Source organism: Apiospora marii (assembly GCF_038362585.1).
Source record: "Apiospora marii strain CBS 49790 chromosome Unknown utg000005l_segment0_segment0, whole genome shotgun sequence".
Lineage (NCBI taxonomy): Eukaryota > Fungi > Ascomycota > Sordariomycetes > Amphisphaeriales > Apiosporaceae > Apiospora > Apiospora marii.
The window spans coordinates 1,600,254-1,619,432 of NW_027117377.1; the positions used below are offsets into that span (position 1 = coordinate 1,600,254).

At 53.9% G+C, this 19,179-nt stretch overlaps 4 protein-coding genes across 4 annotated transcripts; 1 reads left to right on the forward strand and 3 right to left on the reverse strand.

Moving 5' to 3' along the window:
- Nucleotides 1-460: 460 nt before the first annotated feature.
- Nucleotides 461-2,294, forward strand: PG985_008397 (uncharacterized protein; the record flags this gene model as incomplete). The annotated part of the gene is made up of 3 exons (XM_066828165.1): nucleotides 461-1,173; nucleotides 1,306-1,374; nucleotides 1,529-2,294. The coding sequence occupies 3 exons, from the start codon at nucleotides 461-463 to the stop codon at nucleotides 2,292-2,294; spliced, it is 1,548 nt and encodes a 515-aa protein (XP_066683077.1).
- A 1,002-nt stretch (nucleotides 2,295-3,296) lies between these two features.
- PG985_008398 (uncharacterized protein) lies at nucleotides 3,297-4,685 on the reverse strand (the record flags this gene model as incomplete). The annotated part of the gene is made up of 1 exon (XM_066828166.1): nucleotides 3,297-4,685. The coding sequence occupies one exon, from the start codon at nucleotides 4,683-4,685 to the stop codon at nucleotides 3,297-3,299; it is 1,389 nt and encodes a 462-aa protein (XP_066683078.1).
- A 6,584-nt stretch (nucleotides 4,686-11,269) lies between these two features.
- Nucleotides 11,270-13,415, reverse strand: PG985_008399 (uncharacterized protein; the record flags this gene model as incomplete). Its single annotated transcript, XM_066828167.1, has 3 exons — nucleotides 11,270-11,513; nucleotides 11,567-13,234; nucleotides 13,294-13,415. 3 exons carry the CDS (start codon nucleotides 13,413-13,415, stop codon nucleotides 11,270-11,272), a joined length of 2,034 nt encoding a protein of 677 aa, XP_066683079.1.
- Nucleotides 13,416-16,538: 3,123 nt separating this feature from the next.
- On the reverse strand, nucleotides 16,539-18,538 carry PG985_008400 (P-loop containing nucleoside triphosphate hydrolase protein; the record flags this gene model as incomplete). The annotated part of the gene is made up of 2 exons (XM_066828168.1): nucleotides 16,539-17,956; nucleotides 17,989-18,538. 2 exons carry the CDS (start codon nucleotides 18,536-18,538, stop codon nucleotides 16,539-16,541), a joined length of 1,968 nt encoding a protein of 655 aa, XP_066683080.1.
- Between the last annotated feature and the right edge of the window lie 641 nt (nucleotides 18,539-19,179).

The window sequence follows — 19,179 nt, forward strand, 5'->3', positions numbered from 1 at the left end:
ACACCTGCAGGAGGAGAAGACGAGGTCAAGGTTATGGGGTTTCTCACCTTGAGAGAAACCAATCCCATCGTTGGCTCCTCCCCTTGTAGATGTTTGTTTGCTGTGGCTTCGCGCGCGCGGAGTCCTTCCCTAGTCGTTCCTCTCAGCCCTTCTTCGCATTGCCGAGAGGGCACTGGCTCCCATTTTGTAAGTGCCGAGACCGCGAAAAAGGACAAAGTCCTTTACACGTACCTGTGTGTGACTGTTCATGTATGCTTGTAAGTGCGTAAGCATTTGTTGGCTAGGTAGATGCAGGAGATAGAAAAGGGCTGGATGATCCCTCCTCCTATCATGCACAAGAAATATATGCTTCGCTCTTGTCTTCTATTTTAGGTCGAGGTGGTGTGATAAATTACCTATCATCTGTTTTCTCTCTTATCGTTTTCCTATAGTCACTCTTTCTATGTAGTCAGCCGCCACCATGGAATGCGTCCTCCTGACCATGGCCATCTTCACCACCCTCCTGGCCCTCGTCTCGGTGGTCCTCCGCGACCTGGTCCCGCTCAAGACGCGGCAGAACCCCGACCGCGCCGACGGCCTCGCCAACCTCGCCATGGTCCTGGCCCTGGCCGAGCTGGGCCTGACCATGACGGCCAGCCTCAACGGCCTCGCCGACCTGCCCCCGCACCCGCTCCAGTCCCAGGAGCAGCGCAAGAGCTCGGGGAAATCGGAGTACCCCTTCCCGGTCCACTACGCCATCCTGTCGAGCCACTTCTACCTGCTGGCCAGCATGACGGCCAAGGCGGCCGCGTGCCTCATGTGCCTGAGACTGATGACGCAGCAAAAGGGGGGCAACGAGAACCCGGACCTTTCATCATCGTCGGCCTCCTCGCGTTCCTCCTCCCAAGCCAAGATCGCTACGTCGGCCTGGCACCGCCGCGGCTACTGGACCATCCTCATCGCGACCGTCGTCATCAGCCTCCTGACGCTGGGCCTGACGACGACAGCAACACGGGCCCGGGTCGGCGCCAAAGTGGGCGACAAGGTGGTTGTGACGGCCCTCCGGGTCCACGGGGCTTGGAGCGCGACGACGGACCTGGCGCTTGCACTCTTTCCCTCGCTGCTCCTGAGTCGGCTGGCGATGCTGGCCAAGAAGCGTGCGGCGTTATGGGGAATCATGGCATTGGGCATTATGTATGTGATTTCTTATTCCCGTTTACCTTTGCTTCCATTCGTGGAGAGACAGTACGTGTGCGTGGGTGGCCGAGGAAAAGGGGCAACACAAAGCAAAGCCAAGATTTGGTCCTAACACACATCTATCCTTAGTGTTGCAGCATGCGCAGTCGTCAAATGCGTCCATGGGGATAACCTGTACAAGACCATCCTATGGGGAACGTAAGTTAGACCATCACTTCTTTCCCCCTTACCCGCCTCTTCATCTATTCGCGCCTTCGAGCACTCGAACCGTTTGAGACACTGTCACGAAACTCCCTCCCCTAGCTGTTCCCGTCCCATCGACCCAATCTTGACCCCTTTTCCCAGATCCCAGAACTCCAGAAGCAATCCCATACCCTATCCCATACCCTATCCCAACCCAACCCAACAATTACCAACTACCAGCCAATCGACTAACTCCTCCCTCCTCAACCAGCCTAGAACAAAACCTCGGCATAACCGCCCTCAACCTCCCAACCTACACCCCCCTCGCCGCAAGCCTACGCCGAGTCCTGACGATGACGACCACCGCCACACCCACAACAACGACGATAGGCACCACCAAGACCACAACAACCGCCCCCTCTTCGAACAGACACCCCAGCCGCCCCGGCGAGGACACCACCATCTTCATGGACTCGCTGTCCAACATGCACGGTCGCCGGAAGGGTTCCACGCAGCGCGCCCAAATCACCATCCAGTCCTCCTCTGCCTCATCAGCCCGAGCAGCCGGTGGGGGAAAGACAGACAAGAAGAATAGCAACAACAGGAAGAATAAAGGAAGAGTCTTCTTGCACGCCCTGGAGAGGCTACGGAGCGCTTCCCCACCCAGAGAGGGCGGCGAGGCAAACCACCTAGCAACCGGAAGCCAACGGAACCTCATCTGGTGCGGCAGTAGCGACTGTGCTGCCGACTGCAGGTCGGAGAAAGGGGGCGGCGACACAGGGTCCAGCAAGAGGAGCCAGGAAGGCGGCAGCAGCAGGAACCTCCCGAGGGGCCAATGGACACAAAACGGCATCATGAAAACGGTCAGCGTCAGGGTCAACAGCGGCGAGAACTTCGATGTGGAACTTTGGGAACTGGGACGCAGTGAAAGCTGAGACTTGTAGCCATCCCAGCCAAATTAAAAATAGAGGATCAATATAAACAAAGTTCATGCAATATGTGGCATTAAATGGTGGTTATACTATGACTTTAGCTTGTATTCGTCGCAGTCAATTGCAGCATAGCCGCATCCTCTTCGTACACGGACATCCCTCCTTGAATATTCAACTCGAAACTCCCCTACTCGTGTTCCTGCCTCATTCCGCTGGAGAGGCTTTCTAGACAGGTCCCCGAGCAGCATCACCCGCCAGTACAGACGACTACATTGCATGTCTTTGTGCTCTGCCCGGCTGTGCAACCGCAATACCCCAGTACCCAGCGTTCCAGTACCGGGAGACCCAACAAGGAAGTCGGTTCTTCGTAGCAAAGTATGTAGTAAGCCGTAGATTCGAGCAATCAAGCATTGTCCCTTGCCACCATCCCCACGTGGCCTCGTTTCCAATACCGTTTGCTGCTTCCAGCAAGTAGCTTCGTGATCGTGCCAAGCTTGCAGTAACGTTCGGATAGCCCAAATGCCACCTCGTTTTTCCTCTCTCCCCAGTCATGACCCCCGTAGCCATTGACTCCATTACGTAGTCGAACAAAGAAATAGATGTAGATGTCGTTGATGTGCGGTAAAGATTTTGTAACTGCCGAAGCTAGGATGCCGTATATACGGGCGCGTGCCAAGGCTGGCGAAATGTGGCCGAGGCTGCCAAATGGATTATCATGAAGCGGATGAAGTTCTGCCCAAGAGGTGTATGCTTGTGCGTAAAGTGTAGACGGACCGCCGAACGCCGGATGACCCAACCAAAGAGTTAAGAGAAATATGGTGTCAATCATGATAAGACCAATTGCAAGAAGTCTTGCTGGCGACAAAGTAAAGGCGGCACTTGGCGCCAATAGCTGGGTATCTGTCGAATAATTTTCAGAAACGAAGAGACGGTAAGGTCAGCACAAAGTGGCACACAACCACTCTCTGGCAAAGCATGAGCATTCTCGCACGCTTTGGAACAGGTCTAAAAGTTTTGCGAGATACCGGCACTTTGCTGTGGGTAGTGCGACGGGTTCTCGATCCTCGTGTTCCGCCGAGCTGGGTTGTCGCGAATTATGGGCTGAGCTCCGCCGGCACCCTGTTGGCCTTCGCTGTAGGGGTTACCGTACTGGTCATAATACGCGTTTGTGCCTCCATAGGCAACGCCGACACCGTTCTCCGCCGAGCCTTCGGATCGACCCGTGGCGCTGTAGGACGAGGACGCATTGGACGGTCCGCGGTGGACATTGCCGTTGCCGCGGGTTTCGGCAGTCGAGGGCCCCATCGCACCGAGGATTTCACCCTCGGGCGAACGCGAGCCGTCAGACATCAGCGGTTCTCCTGATCTACTGTCAGATGCATTGCCCCAAGTAGGACTGTTAATTTCTGAGTAGGCCGCACCTGCTGCTCCACCAGACATGGTCGTGGAAGCCTTGCGTCCGGTAGACCCTCCCAGCGTAGTCGATCCCCAGCCGCGATATCCAGAGGAAGCGTCCTCCTTCATCTCGTACGCGCCGCCGGCGCCACCCACGTCGGGCATAGTAGGATCGGCATTGGGGTTGTAGATGTAGTCTTCAACCTCCTTCCTCCGCTCCTCTTCGGCGTCCTTTCGCTGCTTACGCTTCCTCCACAGGAAAATGCCAGCTACGACCAAGAGTGCTACAGCAGCGATCGGAACCACTACCGCAACAGCAATCTTGCCTTGCTGGTTCAGCCCACTACCCGACGAGGCATCACTGGACTGCAGAATGTTGCCGCCGTTACCGGTTTCGGATGGGTCTGCGAACCCGGTCGGAGTTGATACTTGAGTTGATGTGATCGTCTTGACCACGGTGCTGCCATTCTCGGAGGTGACGATGGTAGTCGGGATGAGAGTGGTGCTTGGCTCAGGCTTCTTGGTGGTTTGCTGATTCGTTGGCGATGTTTGCAGCGTAGTGCTTGGCTTTGTCGTAGGCTCATCTTTGGTCGTCGGCGAAGGCGCAGTGGTTGGCGAAGGCGCGGTAGTAGGTGCGGTGGTCGGCGCAGTAGTCGGCGCAGTAGTAGGCGTGTCTTTGGTGGTTGGCTGCTCAGTAGTAGGCGCGGCCGTAGGTGATGTAGGAGCTGCTGGTGTCGTCGTTGGCTGTTGTTCAGTAGTTGGCTGCTGTGTTGGTGTCGGGTCTGACGACGGTGAGGGTGCTGGCTCTTTGGTTTCACTAGTAGGAGCGGCCGCCGGCGACGTATTTTGCGTGGGCGACGCTTCCGTCGGGGCTACAGAGGTGGGTGTGTCAGTACTAGGGCTTGCTTCAGTCGTGGCATCAGTAGTAGCGGGATCCGACTGTGAGGTCAGATCCGCGCTCAATGTTGTGTCCGTACTTGTAGCGTTGGAAGACGACATGGCGAATTGCCTTGCGCTTAACACCCTAGGATATAATTGCCTGGTTGTTGGAGGTGCCATGTTAGCGCGTGCATAGAAAACGTGTAAATAACATGCTGAGGTGAGCAGATGGGAAAGTGAATTGATAACGAGCCGACGCGATGATGTTCAACGACATGATAGATCGTTGGTCACAACCGAGCCTAATTGACTGTTGTGCGCCAGCAAACGCTCATTGTGGTTGTAACAGATCTTGTCAAACTGGTGTGGCAGCCATCCATTCAAGGGACGATAGGACACCTGAGACGGGAAGACGAGATCCATTCGCGCGCAGCAGCGACGGACAGGCTGAATCATTGGTAACGATGGGACGAAGCTTACCTTCACAGGACTTGGCGGCGCAAGTTGGCTGAATTGAACCAGCTTGGGCAGTCTGAAAAGACTGGATGAGAGAGGTCGCGGGCGGCCGGCGATGATGGAGAGGTATGTTTCGAATGATGCGACTTGAGACGAACAAAAATTGGCGAGACAGTACGGCGCTGGCGGCTGTTCTCTCCTCCCACTATTATTAGAGAGAAGGTGAGAAGAACAGCAAGCGCTCAGGCGACGGATTACTGAGACGGAGGGAAGCGACAGGGCCAGAAACGGGCGATTAGCCAGACAAGGCAAGGCCCTGGTCAGCGTGGCTGAGGTAGTGTCCCTATCTCGTGTTGACTGCTCGTGTCTCTCGGCTCATGTGAGACGAGGCGGATTGATTGGACAAGGAGCAAGCCGGGCTAAAGCACCAAAGCAGAAACAGCAAGTGCCAAAGACGACCTGCAGTGCCTCCAAATAATAAATAATACAGCACCACACTGACTTGGCCCAGGTAGTATTATTTACTTTGCCGTCCGAGTCCGGGGTTCTGGGGAGAATGTGGATTTGGAAGGAATTAAAAAAAGGGCGGTTGAATAAAAAAGGAAGTTGTTTCGATATCGATGAGCGAGTGTATGAGTGAATGAGTAGTCCCCCCAGAGCGAGCGAGGGAGAGCGTCTGGGCGAAGAATAAGAAAACAGTGTGGGCTGGAAAAGACCGTCGGCTAAGACAGCAGGGATGTCGTTGCGAACGGTAGGATTGGGTAGGTTGAAGGGCAGCCCGATTAGGATTTTCTGTCGGGGGGTGTGGCAGTGGTGCCAATAGTGCGTCTCTCTCTGTAGCAGCAGCAGGTAGCAGCAGTGCTTGCTTGCTTGCTTGTGGGCAATTGGTCTGATTGCGTGTGCGTGCAAGGTGCAAGGCAGTGGCAGGCCAAAACTCAAGATCAAGGTAGCGCAATTGATGCAAGTGGTGCAGATGCAGTAAACCCGGTATTAGTCTGCTTGTGGGATTCGTTCAATCCGAAATTGAGATGACACCAGCAGCACCTGTCAAGTTTCAATCTCAAGCCAAGCGAACAAGCCCAAATCAAGCCTAATTTTCAGGCTGAATTCTTTGCTTTTCTTCTGACGTATTGCCTTCTTCTTCTTTCACACCCTGAGGCGGTGTACTGGTCAATTCGTCCTTTGGGGGGTAAGGATGAACGCGAGGAACTGAAGAGAGGAAAAGAGAGAGGGAGAAAAACGAGACGAGATTGTCCCGGCGACGGTATGAAATCGTAAGGGTGATCGATGATGACAGACAGGGTTACCCAGATGAATAATACTGGGACAGGTACGCAAAGGGAAGCAGGAGCCTGGCTGCTGGCCCGACTACCTCGTACTCAATTTTATTAGTCGTGCCTGGGTAAAGCGTCCCGCTGTGGAGCGCCGTGGTGTTCGTGCCTGTGTGTGCCACCAGGTGCCAGGTTTGTTGCAGGGTGCTGCTGTACAAAGTTGTTGCAGGATGATCCCCGGGATCTAGCAACGAGGCTATATCGTGCTAGACTCTAGTCTTGTCGCTTCTCGCAGAGGCGTTGCTGAAAGAGGCGATTGATCAAGTGCCAGCCAGGCCAAGCCAGGAACACTGCAAGCTACTAGTTCTCCAAGGTTGTTGCAACTGTCTGTCGTAGGGAAAATATGCCGCCTGGTCCGTCGTGGGATTGCCGGAGGCGCTCAATCGATGCGCCCAGTTTGCACCTTGTTTTCGATATACTGTCGACAGAGAGTGTCTATCGTTTGTTCGAGCCTGTTGGTGACTGTCGATCAAGTGTATCACGATTCAGGGGGCCTGTCGGTATCGAGGCTTGAAAGCGTGGAGTATATCGTGGGATCCGCGTGCGCGTGCAACGCAACGTTTCGCTTGACTCGTGCGGTTTGTCGTTTCAATTGTCGCCCTGGCTTGCTCTCCTTGCTTGTTTCGACTCGCTCAATCTGGCCGTTTTCACAGATATGGACTCTTTTATTCTGCTCCTTTCGTTTGCACTTGGCCAAAAACAATTCCCCCAGAGTTGCCGAGTTGTCCTAGCGTTGCTCTATAGCAAACTGGTGAGTTTTGGGGGTCGTTGGGAGCTCGTGTAAGTGACGGCGTTGCGGGGTATGTACTGGGTGCAATGCAGGTAGCCGATTCGTTGGTCGTAACAGTAGTCGTCGCCCTTGAAAAGTAAGGTATGTGCTGGTTGTGTCTATAAACGCCGAGGGCTACGTAGTGTATAGTCTAAAAAGCCAATGCCACGAGTCGTGAATTGCTGAGAAGGGGGGGGAAGCCGTCGTCAAAGTCTGTAGAAAGGGTTCTTCTCTGCTGTCTTCAGCTGACCGGAAGTTGCGGGCTGGTCTGAAAAAGAGGAAACGGGGGCGCCGATCTCCAGGTGTGTAAGCTATCAAGGTAGGTCAGATATGCAAGTGGGCTCAAGACAGACTCAACTCCTCCTCACATCGTCCGATTCGTCAATGTCTCTCTGGTCGAAAGCTCCGCTGACTGGAGCGTCAGTTCGTAGGTTACCAGATAGGTAATACGAAGGGGCCGGCAAGGTGAGCGAAGCAAGTAGAATATGCTGTTGTGCATGCAAAACAGACCAAAAACAAGAGGCGGTCAGATTCAGCTGATGCTATCTTGGACTGTTGTGCTATGCCAGCCACCTTCGAAAGAGGCTTGCTGTGCAGCTGGTCAGAAGGAAAGCTGGATTCTTTCAGGCCGTTACACGTCCACTCGGTCTGCTGAGAGACCAGATCTTGAGACAGAGAGCCTCATTCGGGCAGTTCAGTGGGAACCGTTCAACAAGATATCATTCCGGTTTCCCCCCAACCATCCCTCCATCCATCTATCCATCGGTTCTTGGTCGACGTACAACCAATAATACTGTTTCACGTATAGCAGCTATGACACCTTCGCTGCCGATGGGCTCTCCACATGCTTTTTCAACGTTGCCATATTAACACATGGAACATATCGTGCCAAAAAACAAGCTTTGCTCGCTCTCTCCCCAGCTCTGCCCATCGCCAGGTCTTGCCGGAAGCGAGGGTGCGTGAGTTAAGATATGCTCTAATTGTACGTCAACCCCGACCTCCATGTAACCTGCCCCGAAGCCTAGATTATTCGACGGAGGAGCACGAATCGCTTGCCCGGTGCATTGCAGGAAGAGGGTACAGCCAGCTTGGCTGCATACTACACACCGTCCGTCCGTCGTCCATACCGCTGTCTTATCAACCACCTCGCCTTCCTTCCCCGCATTCGACCCATTGCCGTATGATAGAACGTTCGACTTGGGTAGGGCGCCAGCCTATTAGGCCTATAGTGCCGTGATAACCGTCAAAGCAGCTGCCGATTCTATCGCAAACCCAAAGGTTCCAAAGGGGGCAGGAGGGTAGGCAATCAGCTGCCGGTGGGGAGTGCGTCGATGAGTAAGGGCCATCTCGCCGGGTAGTTGGTAGCCAGCGAATTTTGTCTCTGGTTCGCATATCATCAATGACGAAAAGTGCCAAAGCTCGCCTAGAAAGATTTCCACAATTGCCAAGCGGTCTTGTTCAACCAGGGACCTCCCTGGGGAGAGACGCGCCCTCTCGGAGAGCCGTTGTTTGGTACCCAATCAGAGCTGGTGCCCGGTCTGAAAGCCCAGCGACTTTAGACGGCCGAGAGGAGTCCATTTTTTGAAAGTTTCGCAGTACCCGGCCGGGCTCACAAACCGGGTGAGGCAGTGTTGGACGGATGTGTGCTCCCAATCACCGGCGTGCGTCGTCCTTTTTTCAAATACTGCTGCTACTTTATCTAGGCAAAGTCTTATTCGAGACCAATTGACACACGCCCTGAGTTCTGCCCTGAGTTGTTAGTCAGACAGCAATTTACGTAGCAGAAACTCTGTATGTAAAAATAACTCTTCACTCCACATGTAAATATCGCATGCTGGCTGACGATCCAGTCAAGACTACGATCGCTACTGAGTTTACTCGATGCGTTTTCACAAGCAAACCATCGAGTCTTCCGCTGGTTGGCGATTGATTGCAGAATCATGGCAGCTAATTGGCCCAACTGGGTTGTCCATATTATACCCCATACGGTATTATGCTACTACCCTCCCCTCGGAGGCCGGCCGACCATAACGGTTTTACCCTCAGTAACGTGCAAGGCCGGCGAAATTGCCCATGACGTGAGCAGGTTGCACTGCCGCCCGTTCGACATATTAACGCCGGACTGCTAATCATCTGAAACCTCCTTGGCCAGCAAGTCGACCAAGTTGGGGTGCTCAGGCCGAGACCGAGGCCACGACAGAGGGAGGAGGAGAAACGAAACACTGTCGTACGTCATCCCTAGTCCAACCGGCCCGGGAGTCTGGAAGGTTTTGTCCCCTGGCGACGAAAAGCCAGAGCCTCTTCTGAGCTGAGCCTCTTTCTTCTCTACTTCTGCTTCTTCTAAACTAGTCAACGAACCGCGTCAAAAGAAAACCACAATTCAAGCGACCAGAAAACTGGAGAAAACAATACGAACCTGTCTTATCCAGGATCTTCAAGTATTTCTCACACTTGAGTTAAAAGGTTTAACCGCGCGATCTCCGATCGGTACCCTACTGAATTGGATTTTATTTATGCGAACCGTGCTGAACAAATTTGAGCACGATTGCTGTGTTCGGCAATGCCTAATGTTGATCTTGGCGTCTTGTCACCCCCTTCTAGTGTGATTGCAAGAGGATCAAACTGATCTCGGAGATTGAGTCGACTGTTCCCAGCCAGCGGGAAAAAGAGCTGCCTGCCTGCCTGCCCCCTTTAGCAAGTGGGCTTTCCGCACACCGATCAACATAGAAGTGAGAGTTATACAGATATGGCAAAGACAAACCAACCTGCTAGACCAAATAGACTCCTCCATACGCACACATTCTCGAAAGCCAAGCAAACGCCTGCCCCAATTTCGGTGTCGGGAGCGGACGTCTCGGGCTGGTGGCGGCGAACCGGCCCTAAACCAGCCCCAACGATGCATGCTCGTATCTGGCCCCCCGATTTGCTTTTGCTTTTTGTTTCGGAGCCCCCAACCCAAGGGAGAGACATTTCGCCCCCCTCAGGGTCATGATTGCTGCATGATTGTCCGCCCTATTGCATTAGTCCTCGTAAACGGGGGTTGTCCCCTCCTGCAAACCCACCCCCCTACAGACCTAGCGAGAGCTGGACGCCGTTGGAAGGAATTTCTTTTCTGATCTTCCCCCAGTGAGCGTGCGGAAACCCACTACCGCAGGAGCAAACGGCGCGTGGATGTACGATTGGATTGATCCATAGTAGCCCTAGATGAGAGGAAGATTCTACCCAGCGGCAGAGAACCACGGTTGATGGCAGAACGCATGGTAGGTGGGATAGAGTACCTGTATGCTCAACGCCTACTTCGTAATATCGTAAGTGTAGGGGTAGGCAACATATATGTCTGATTCCAGTACTCATGCCCATAAGTCTCAGATAGCAAACTCAAAATGTACGCGAGCCTTAAGACATAACAGTCATGCACGTCGGCGACGTGATGAGACAGATTCACTCTTTTGGCATCAAAGTCGCGTTGATTTAGAAGTTGCCGCAGGAACGACCAGGACCGTCATATTGTATATCCTGATGACAATCACTATGCTCTATGCCGGCTTGTCAGATAGAATATACATGTAGTGGTCGCATTTGCAACTTGAGGCTCAGCGCTGTAGATACGGCATAAGGAGGCCAAGAGACGCTCTCAAGCCCACCACCTATATACACATAAGGATTTGCCACCTGTATACACATAATAATCGTAGAAGGCTCAATGAATAAGAAGAGGATATATGTTTGTTATAGTTTTTGAAATACCAATTGCACCTAAATTTCCGCTCTATATGTGTAGTGTTTATATACTAGTGTGTATTTGTATGTCAAAATAGAACGTACAAGTTTTGCGTTGGACATTGACAACTTTGCCCGCCATGCATCGACGCATACATGCATAAGGGATTCCCTTCAACGACAAGAGATGTAATAAGATGAACGCTGTGTTGGGGTATCCAGTCGCGGAAGAGCCAATTCGTTAAGAGATCCCAAATATCGCCTAAATTGCAAACCCGCAAAACCGGGCAATGGAGCGAACGGAGAAAACATTATTTAGTATGCAAGAAACATGCCCGCCGTAATCAGCCAGGTCGTAGCGCGCCCGTAGGCCTTGCGGCATACGGAGCCTTGGTCCGAAGGGGGTGAGAAGTATGAATCGTCATTCCTCAGTTTCGCATGCCCCATTGAGGCTTCAGCTGGTTAGCTGCGGCGGCATCGGTGAAGACCTCGTCACCGGGAAGGCGACTGACACGGCCGGCTCCGCCACGGACAGCAGTGTTGGCTCGGGACGAGATACCACTGCCCATGGAGCGGACACTGCCGGCGTCGCTCATGTTCTCGGGATCCTTGAAACGCTTGGGAGGAGCGAAGTCAAGACCAGTGAACGTGCTGGACTTGCGCAGGACGTGACTAGAATCTGTTAGCTAATACAACTCACATCACAACGGCTAGGGGATACTTACGGGCTGGGCAGGGCTGACATCTCATCGAAAGAGCTGGCAATTGGCGAGGCAATGGGAATGGCCAGCTGGTACGGGCGGCGCTCGCCAAGTGGGCTCTGAGATCGGCCCGCTGCCTGATCCTTGAAGGTAGGAGGAGGCGCGAAGTCGATGGGGTTGGAGATCAGGAAAGCATCGTCCCTGAGCTTGGCGGGTGTCGGCAAGGTGCTCAGAGCACTAGGAGGGGGAAGCGGCTTCTTGGGGCCTCGGGGACCACCCTGGTGGGACGCCGATGAGCCAGGTCGCGGGCTTGACATGCCGCCAAATCGGCCGGGGCCGGCGGAGGCTGACGATCCAGCTCTAGGGCGAGCACCTGGAGGACCGCGGGGACCGGGACCGAATGAACCATGTCCACCGGGGGGTCCTCGGTGGCTCGGGCCAGGCATTGGGCGCCTGTTGCTCGAGGGCGGCGGCGTCATGGCACGGCGAGTAACAGGCTCCGCGTACGGCATGACAAATGCGTTAGAATCCGGGTCATAGAAGGCGGCATCACCGTAACCAGTGTCGTAGTCCTCAACATACTGTGCCCGCTGGGGTTGCGGCACAGGTCCCTTCGGCAGAGCTGGCATAGCCGGCACAGGAGGCCGGTCCTCGTTGCTTTCCTCGAAGTACTCCTTGTAGAACGATCGGATTCTCATGGCACGGGCTTCGGGGTCGTCTGTCGCGAGCATATCGTCGGACGGCAGCGGGCGCATACCGACTGACAAGCGCTTGTTCTCCTTCTGGGGAATGTTCAAACCAGCGGGTTCTTGGACTTCATTGTTGGGTCTCGATGCTTGTCGTCCTCTCTCCTCCGGAGTATCTGGCTCATCTTCACCGACGCTGAACTGGAAGTTGGCATAGTCTTCGTACTCGGACGGCACCTCGGAGACAACAGGCTTGGAGTCCTTGCGGCCGCCTCTGGGGGTTTCGGGCAAGGCACCAGTAGGAGGCGGCGACGGCTGGTTTCCAGCGGGGCAGCGGTTCAGATCACTTGGGGGAAGAGCGGAGGAATCTCTGTTGGAAGCCATATCTTTACGTGCGACGGGAGCCGGTTCCGTGAGTTCAGGCATTACCGGCATGTCGGCGAAAGGCGATACAGGCGCGGGAACTTGAGGCACGGCAGAGTCATCGTTGCTGAAGTTGAATTCGTTCTTGCCTGGCGCTGGGGAGTGGGCCGCAGGAGGGGCCTCGGGAAGAGGCGAAGGGAGCGAGTTTTGGCGAGAGGGGATACTGGTGGTGGTGGTGACAATGGGTCTGGGCTTGAATGACGAGTCCTTGCGAACAGAACGTATAGATCCAGTTTCGCTAGTGTAGGTCTTGATGTGGCGGTAAGGATCCTCGTGCTGGTGAATGGTCTTGGCCAGGGAGTTGAGCGACTCTCGCGATTGTTGAATCTCCGGGGGCAGAAGGTAGGGGCTGGAGAGGTTCATGTCCATCGACAGTCCCTTGGTGTGACCGGGAGGAGCCATAGCCATGCCCTTCTCTGCGTTACCTCCAAACAGTGTGCTCTTGCGTTTTGTGCCCTTGGCCCCCGTTTCCGAGCCGAAATCCATCGACTTGTACTTATCGTCGGTCTCCTCCAGCTTGTGTCTGTTGGTGGTCTTGCGGTGCAAGTAAAGCAGAACGCACACAAGAATAATGACAGGGATGCTATAAGTACCATTAGCAAAGACGGTTGACCGCACGGCATCCCATCGCGTAGAACTTACACAACGGCGATGGTGACAGGCCCCGTCAGCGTACCGCCGACAGGCTTCTCACATTCCGGCGAGCTGTCTCCAGCTTCACAGTCCTTTCGTCTCAACAGATGCGACGGCATCTCGTCGAGCATGGAGGTCAAATTTGGCAGTGCGTCGCGTTGGGCAAGCGGGTTGACCGGCCGGGTCGGTACCCGTGGGCCGAGGCCGTGAACGTGGCGCGCTCCATGGCCGTGGACGTGGCGATGAACGTGGTTTGAAAGATGATTTCCCTCCATTTTTCCGACTATCCGGCTTTCTCACTTCGATCCGTCCACTCAATCTACCGTACGTTGACTGTGACTTTTCGGCAGTATATTAAAGAATTGATGATGTTGTTGCTGGTATAAGCCGAGGAATTAAGTTCTGTGTTTGATAAGAGCAACTACAATTACTCATATCAACTCGCAAAAGGTTGTCGTAACGTTCGTAATGGCGATTAGAAACGAATGCGGTCGGAACGAGAACTGCGTGTTTGTTACTTGGACTTGCTGTGGTATCGAATGCAGCACCGAATGAATGATGGTAGTTGCGGCAGCGGTGTTTGTCAAAGAGTGACGATGTGTGTATATGTCTTGCTTGGGACGTGGGTTAAAAAGAATGACTAGAAGTTGGCTTCTAAAAACAACTAAGTGAGTGAATGGACGAACGCCCGCTGGCAGGCAAAATGGCCGATAGACCTATTATTGTCAAAGGAGCCCGCAGAATTAGGGTAGGTGTGAGGTGAGGTTGAAGGAGAGATCCTGAGATAGGGAGACTCGAGAACTGAGAAAACCGAAGCGGCCTGTAAGGTAAGCACGACTAGGTAGTACTAGAGCTCAGTGAGATTGTTCGTGCTGTGGGGATCCTCCTCCTCCTTGCTCGTGCTATTACTGTACCGTACCTCCCGTACCGTAGCGACTGCCCAGACCAGACTGTTCGAGAGTCTGTACCTGGCTCCAGTGCTGCTCTGTGCTGTGTGCCAAGTGCCTGTTGGACAGCAGCGGTGGGCTCGAAATGGCAACATGGAAAGACTGGCGACTTGGGCGGGCTTGTGGGCTGTCGGTCCACTGAATCCCAGGCCTAGCGCAGGTACCTGGTACCTGCATTTCATTTCCGATGACCTTGGAAATGACCTCTCATTCGACAAATCCGTCTTCCCCTGCAACGGCTTGCTGCAAAGGGGTGCGGAGTCTCCTCAGTGGGTATGTTTAACCTGAGTGGCCCCCCTGTTCCTGGTTGTATTGTTTTTCCAATGGACGGATTGGAATTCCCGCGAGATTATCACCTGTCCTGCAAGATTCTTGCGCGATGCGATCGGGGCACTGCAAGAGACTCCAGTATGGTGAAAACGCGGGCAGGAATCATCAGGCCGTTGGACAGAGAACCGATTGATGCATTGAAGGCTTGCATCTATGTATCCATTCGAGGCTCTCTACAATGCGTGATCACTGATGGCTGACGGATGGGATACACCAGATCCATATACATGGATAATTAGAGTGTGCCAAGTCTGCGCCTATTTTCAGTATCCGTCCTTTCACCTTTCAGTGGCTGTCAGGAGGGAAGGATTGCGAATGATTGGACGATAAAATATGCAGGAACACAACCCAGTAGCCAATGCTGCCTTCCCTGTGTTCCCAGTGTTCCATGGCACTAGTCGGTCGCCCGCGTCTCCGCTCAGGGGAAGAGCAGATAGCGCACAGCTAGATCCGATGTACTCGCGCGCAGGAATTCGGGTGCATCTCTACTTCCAAGCATATCCGTCGCGAGGTCGCAGTAATTTCCCATGATGAGGGCGCCCTCTGTTAGGGGGCGTCGGTTGGGCCTAGGGCGCCCCGGCATTGACACGCGCCCACAATGAAAAAGGGTCAGAGGCGTTCAACGGTCCCACTGCTGGCAACTTGCGATAAAATGTCAATAGGAACATAGGAACACTGCCACACACTGCGCAATCCAGCTTGGGCGCTACTGCTGCTACGGCCTATCTATCAAGGGAGCCGATGGCTCAATCCGTCAGTCGCCCTTCTAGCGCCGAACTTGGAAGCGATAGATTGGTAGGGCAGCACATCTTCATTCGGTCATTGCTGCTGCCGCCGCATAATGTTCGGTGCTGGTTCCTGGGTCTGCATTGTTCTGTCGCTGGAGACGCGAGGGCTGGCCACACAGACTCTTAAGCGAACAGCTGTTGCAAGGAAAGGCAAGACGCCCTCGGATAATTAAGTAAAATGAGGAGGCATGTAGATACGGCCGGCTGTCTTCAAGTAATACCTTGTTTCTCTGGGGTGGCAGCCCGCCTTGTGTCAGATATAGTGCAGCCTCGATAGATTCAAATCCGCCGTCCCTGTGGCAGAGACAGTGGCAGACATGCCTATCTCTGCGGCTTTCCAGGTAGCGTTGGTAGCGTAGCTTGGCAATGTCGATGGACTACGGCCGCCGGACCGCTTTATGGTGATGCATGCTAAAATCGGCGGTCGGCGGTTTACAGGCTTCCATTCTAGTCGGCCCGCTCCTGAGTTGTGCAGCTGGAAGTCGATCGTCAGCTCCTCTTGATTGGCCGCCAGCCTACAGCCTCATGATCCAGATATCCAGCCTGCAAAGGCGACTGGTTTTGATGAATTGTCCATGTTTCAGTACCAGAGCAAGCATACCCACGATGCAAGTGATCGGTTGGCCACCTTAGATAGCCTGAATTACGCGAGACCCGGCCATCGAATTATCTCCAGATCGTGGGCAAGCTTAATAGATGAAGTCTAACACGGCGTACGGAGTACACACATGGCTGTCGTCGTGCTGGAGTATGCAGCGGCTCCCATGGTAGCCCTGTGCGTGCAGGTAGGTAGCGATATCGAGAACACGTCAAGCATGCGCACATGCCGGTGATGGCTTGGACATGCGCTCGGCCAAGCCCAGTAAGCCACAGCCAAAGCTGCACTCACTATCGTCGCCGGATCCATGGTATCAAAATAGCTGGCAGGCGTATAATTCGATTGACAGCTCAAAATTTAGATAAACCTCGTCACTGGAGACCTCGCCCAAAACCATGTTGCTGATTTGTGGGTCTTCCTTGTCAGACATTGAGTACATCGCTAGGATCCTCTGGAGTTCTCCGAGTAATACCCATTCTGCACAACTGCGTGCAAACCGATGGCCCAAGATGCTTCTCTAATCTTAAGGCTGGCCTTGTCGGCATCGCGGAGGGGATCGTGAGGGCTGGTGCTCGGTAAGCCGGCCAGTATTTATTGCCTAAGGTGGTAAAATCCCGCCGAGTATTCTAGAAGCCATCCTTTCTCGATCTTGGTGATGTCACGTATGTATGTCTTGTTGCCCGTCTCCATCACTTCGTGGAAGATGACCCAATCAGCCTTGCGGTTGAACATCAACGAGCTTGGGTGTGCATAGAGGGTAGTACCGCCAGCAACATTCTGGAAACTGCCATCCGGCTGCATTCTGGCCGCGTGGGCAAAATAGCCCGTGGTCAAGCATCTGCGGATTTGGTCACTGGTGGCAGGCGAGGATAACTTCAAGCTCTCATCCACTTGTATCCCAAAGCGCTCAAGGTATCGTTTCAGCTGCGCGCGGATGCTCACTGCCCGGGTCATAGCCTTGAAATTCAGACTGTTCTCGTGACAGAACCTGGACTCCTTTTTACCCTTGCCGACAAAAGTGTGGTAGACATTGAGTAGTGTGAGGTGGTCACCTTCCTCCGCAGCAAATCTACGTCGGGTTGATTCCAGCTGCTTTTTCTCGCCATCCCTTTGGACCCATACAGAGCCACCAAGACTGGTCATGGCTGCAATTGTGAGCACCTCGCTGAGACAACCGAATGAACTCGCACTCAGCAGCGTCTTCGCCATCATTGGCTCAACAGCTAGTTCTGCCATCCTCATCCCCAGCGGTTTTGTCAGCTTGGCATACTCATCTAGTGCACCCAAAGAGAACAACAGCTCGGTGGCTTTGCTCAGAAGCTCTGCCGGAGGAGGGGTGAGGTAGTTGAACCGTACAACGTTGTCGATACCAAGAGCTTTCAGCTGCAAAATAAATGGGGCCAAGTTCGTTCTCTGGATCTCGGGCACGTTCATGTCAGGGAGAGCTCGGTAGTTGTCTTCGGTGTAAAGTCGAAAGCACTTTCCGGGTTTGGTTCGCCCAGCCCTTCCAGCGCGCTGCGAAGCCGCGGCCTTTGAGACCGGTGTTGCTGTCAGACTCTCGATGCCCGTTGTTGGGTCGAAAGCCTTTAATTTGACAAAGCCTGAGTCGATAACGTAGACGATGCCGTCAATAGTGACAGAAGCCTCGGCAATGTTTGTCGAGATGATGATTTTCCTTGTGTTCTCCGGGGCTTCTTCAAACACGTACATCTGCTGCTCGGTGGATAGTCCCGCGTACAGCGGCAGTGCGAGTATTGACTGGCCGCCGGGACGGAGGTCTGCAGCACGTTCAGAAATCATCCGAACTGCACTGTCGATTTCCTCACGGCCCGTCAGGAACACCAGTATGTCGCCTTCTGCTTCCTCCGTGTGAATATTCAGTACGGTATCCACTGCCTTTTCCACGTAGTCTTCGGCCGGCGAATCCAGATACAGCACATCGATAGGATATGTGCGCCCCTCGAGGCTGATGATAGCCCCAGCCGGCTTGGTGTCGTTCCCGCCGAGGACTTGACGTCCGAATCGTGCGAATCAAAGAAACGCAGAAATTCTTCTGCCTGGAGGGTGGCGCTGCTGACAACAATACGCAACTCAGGCCTGCGTTTCATGATCTTCTTCAGTAGCCCCAGCAGTATGTCTGTGCTGATGGACCTCTCGTGCGCCTCGTCGACCATGATTACGGAGTAACGTGATAGCAACGGGTCGACGAGAGCTTCTCGTATCAGCAGGCCGTCGGTGAGAAACCGGATGCGCGTTGTCGCGGAGCTCACGTCTTCGAACCTGATCGAGTAGCCCACCTCCTTGCCCAGTTCGCAGCCATACTCTTCGGCAACCCGAATAGCCACCGTCGTGGCAGCCACCCGCCTGGGCTGCGTGATGGCGATCACCTTGTCATCCTCACACCAGCCAGCCTGCTCCAGAAATTGAGGTATCTGTGTTGTTTTTCCAGAGCCGGTCTGTCCAACGACGATGGTGACGGGGTTTGTCTCAATCAGGTATAACAAACTGTCACGGTGCTTGGCGATAGGCAGAAGGGCGGAAGGCTTATGCAAGGCCGGGATGAAGCTGGCACCCAGATCGAAATCGGCCATCTTAACGAATGAACCCGGCAAGCCTCGACGTAATGAGGGAGTCTCTGGGGTTTCAAGCTCAATTCATTCGTGGTACAGATGAGGTCAGGAGGTTGTCGTGTTCCGTCGGCCAGCCTGTCTGGAGGTGCTTATGAAGGTAGAGTTGGCCCAATCAGAGATAGCCTTCATTCCGTCCGAGATGCACCCATGGACTCCAAATATCAACCCCGATAGGATGCCTTAGATCCCAGCACAAAATACCTCCCATCAACTGCTTATTGATTATGTATCGATGATTTGATTCTAAACCTTACCTAACACAATCTGTGATCTGTAATTGGTGCTTCGAGAAACGATATGAAGTACTTCTGACTGTACCTGCATCCAGAGTGTGGCGCGTTCAGCGCCGGGTGTTAGTTGAGCTGGTGCCTTGGCATTTGTGGCTGCAAGCTGTCGTCACGGCGCGCAAGGTGACTGACGACTGCCCCTCGCCGCTCGCCGGTCGATCAATCAACCCCCATGTTCTAAGGTTACCTACCCCATGCATGATTGAGCATGAATACGCAGCCGTAGCACGCTTGCATACTTGTCTCAACTTACAAACTGTCGCAACCCCCCTCGACACCATTTGGATTCCTGACAACTACCAAATCCCGTCGCTT